Source organism: Sinocyclocheilus grahami, unplaced genomic scaffold, assembly GCF_001515645.1.
Source record: "Sinocyclocheilus grahami isolate Dianchi unplaced genomic scaffold, SAMN03320097.WGS_v1.1 scaffold2046.1, whole genome shotgun sequence".
NCBI lineage: Eukaryota > Metazoa > Chordata > Actinopteri > Cypriniformes > Cyprinidae > Sinocyclocheilus > Sinocyclocheilus grahami.
The window spans coordinates 41,409-44,621 of NW_015507225.1; the positions used below are offsets into that span (position 1 = coordinate 41,409).

The window sequence follows — 3,213 nt, forward strand, 5'->3', positions numbered from 1 at the left end:
CACACACACACACACACACACACACACACCTGGTGTCTCCAGCGGAACAGACTCGGTGTGTCGATGTTTGGATGTATTTCATCTTCATCATCGGACACCTCGATATGATCCCACACACTGTAATCGATGGTCGTCATGACAGACAGACAATAATCACACGAAGATGATGATTCTGTCAGTCACGCGCCTGCCTCCGTTATAAAGCCGCGTACAACCACTCGGTTTCGCTGTTGTTATTATTATTATAAGAGCTATTATTGTTATATTCCTTTTTATTGTTTATTGTTTGTGTGTCTCGCGCACCCGCCGCTATTTCTGGAAATCTCCTTCACTTCCGCTTACCGTGACGCCATCACCGAGCGCCGCGAATCAGCGGGACGTCACTGTCTAGAGCCGAACTCACGCCTGTCCTGACATTATTATTATTATTATTATTATTAAACCAATGACTTTAATAATTATCATCTAATCATCAGGTCTGTTGAAGCGTGTGTGCTGAACCATGAACGTATAGTCCTCCCAGACTAAACAATTATATATGAAATAAGACTATAAAATATGAAAAACTATCAAATAAGATATTTATGCCTAAAAGAAAACATCTACCCCTCTGCTATTTTATTGGAATAATTTCTGAAGTTGACTTCAGCATGCTGGTCAGTGAGAGCCAGCAGATGGGGCTCCGGATCCGCTGAGGAGCCACAGCCTGGTTTGGCTGGAGGTCAGAGGTCACTGATCCTCCAAACATCATGTGAAATACAAATCAAATCATGACGCACATTCCACATTTACTGTTACAAAGAACTCATTTAATAAATGCATTTATAAGTATTTTATTTTATTGCACGCGTGCCACTCGATCCACAAATGCACATCTTCCTTGTTGAATGCGCACATTCTGATACACTAATGCAAAAGAAAAACATCTGTAATAACAAACATGTTTCTATTTGTACAAACCGCTGCACATTCATGTAATTCTGAATTACACAGACACAAGTTGACAGACATTTGGTTGTAGATAGTAAGATACATTTGCAAGTCAAGTCACCTTTATTTATATAGCGCTTTTAACAATACAGATTGTGTCAAAGCAACTGAACAGCATTAATTAGGAAAATAGTGTGTCAATAATGCAAAGTGACAATAGTAAACACTCATTTTTCAGTTAAAGACAGTTCATCATTGAATTCAGTGATGTCAACATCCAGCTCAGTTCAGTTTAGTTTAAAGGGGTCATATGATGCTGCTAAAAAGAACATTATCTGGTGTAATGAAATGTGTTTAAGCAGTTTAAGGTTAAAACACATTATTTTCCACATACTGTACATTATTGTTTCTCCTCTATGCCCCGCCTTTCTGAAACGCTCGATTGTTACAAAGCTCATCGATCTGAAAAGCGAGGTGTGCTGTGATTGGCCAGCTATCCAGTGCGTTGTGATTGGCTGAATACCTCAAGCGTGTGACGGAAATGTTACGCCCCTCACCATACTGTGCTGCCCTGTCCGGCCGGAGCGACGAGACAAAAACATTAAAACCCATTATAAACCAGGCATTCATTGCATCCAGTGAGGACATAATTATGGATTATAAAGACTTGTACTGTCTTTTTACGCGTTGCGTATCGCGCTGCGTAAACATAAAACCATGTCTGCATTTGTGATCGGAGAAATGACAAGCCTACTCTACACTGCTCAATTCTGTTTGAATCATCAGTGGCAAATCCTTTAAATATAAAAAACATTACTTGCAGTCTGTGAGTCAGAAGCGCCAGACTGTCCTTGCAAAGTTGGAACTGACCCACTTTATAGAAACAGCCTTTGTGCCACAGACGCAGTGTAGGCTACTGGTTCAGGAAACAGTCCTCATCCTCCATAAAATGCGCTGCACACATCTGGATATTTGGGTTGAAGTGTTCTGGAACAGTGTTGTAAATACAACTTAACCACTGATTTCTAGTCGTGTCCTCTTTTGGAAGACCAAACAAAGCAGTTTCGCTTTCACAATGAAACACAGCGCCTTCATGACATGGCGGCGGCGGCAACAATACTACAGCGAGAATAAAAGTTACGCCTTCTTTCTTTGCGTGAACATTTGGGCGGCGTTAGTCAAATCTTCCCACATAGTGATGTAGACATGTGGGGGCGTGTTAGAACGAGCCGTTTTAGGTAGGCGTGGCTGACTCTTAACTTTTATAAAGAATATCTCTTTGGATTTGAGACTTTAGTCTTTGCAATTTTACAGATCTTCTTTATGCACCAAGAGCTTGTAACACTCCAAAGAGAAAGGAAGTATTGAAATTACATCATTTGACCCCTTTAAGACAAAACCGACAGTGCTTTCTCAATTTGGTAGCCTACTCGCACCGTGCGCTTTGGATGTGACAACATGTATGTTAGACCCTATTCCATCTAAGCTCCTAAAAGAGGTGCTTCCAGAAGTCATAGATCCTCCTCTGACTATTATGAATTCATCATTGTCATTAGGATATGTCCCCAAAACCTTCAAACTGGCTGTTATTAAGCCTCTCATTAAAAAAACCACAACTTGACTCCAAAGAACTAGTTAATTACAGACTGATCTCGAATCTCCCTTTTCTGTCCAAGATACTAGAAAAGGTAGTATCCTCACAATTATATTCCTTCTTAGAGAAAAATGGTATCTGTGAGGATTTCCAGTCAGGATTTAGACCGTATCATAGTACTGAGACTGCTCTCATTAGTGTTACAAATGACCTGCTCTTATCATCTGATCGTGGTTGTATCTCTCTATTAGTGCTACTGGATCTTAGTGCTGCGTTCGACACTATTGACCACAACATTCTTTTGCATAGACTAGAAAACTTTGTTGGCATTAATGGAAGTGCATTGGCATGGTTCAAATCATACTTATCTGACCGCCATCAATTCGTAGCAGTGAATGAAGAGGTATCATATCGATCACAAGTGCAGTATGGAGTACCTCAAGGCTCAGTACTAGGGCTGTTACTCTTCACGCTTTACATGTTACCCTTGGGAGATATCATCAGGAAACACAGAGTTAGCTTTCACTGTTATGCTGATTATACTCAGCTCTATATTTCTTCGCGGTCCGGCGAAACATACAATTTCAAAAACTAACGGAATGCATAGTCGATAAAAAAAACTGGATGACGAGTACCTGTAACGAATCAGCTCATGGGAAATATGAATAATTAATCTTAACTAGTTATAA

At 40.2% G+C, this 3,213-nt stretch overlaps 1 protein-coding gene across 1 annotated transcript in view; it reads right to left on the reverse strand.

Annotated features, from left to right (window-relative positions):
- LOC107573834 (cell division cycle 37 homolog (S. cerevisiae)) overlaps positions 1–386 on the reverse strand; it is a 9,442-nt gene extending 9,056 nt beyond the window's left edge. Inside the window, exon 1 of the mRNA XM_016260283.1 lies at positions 30–386. Within this exon, the coding sequence (XP_016115769.1) occupies positions 30–137 (108 nt within the window). The 5' untranslated portion in view covers positions 138–386. The remainder of the gene's footprint in view (positions 1–29) is intronic.
- Positions 387–3,213: the final 2,827 nt, after the last annotated feature.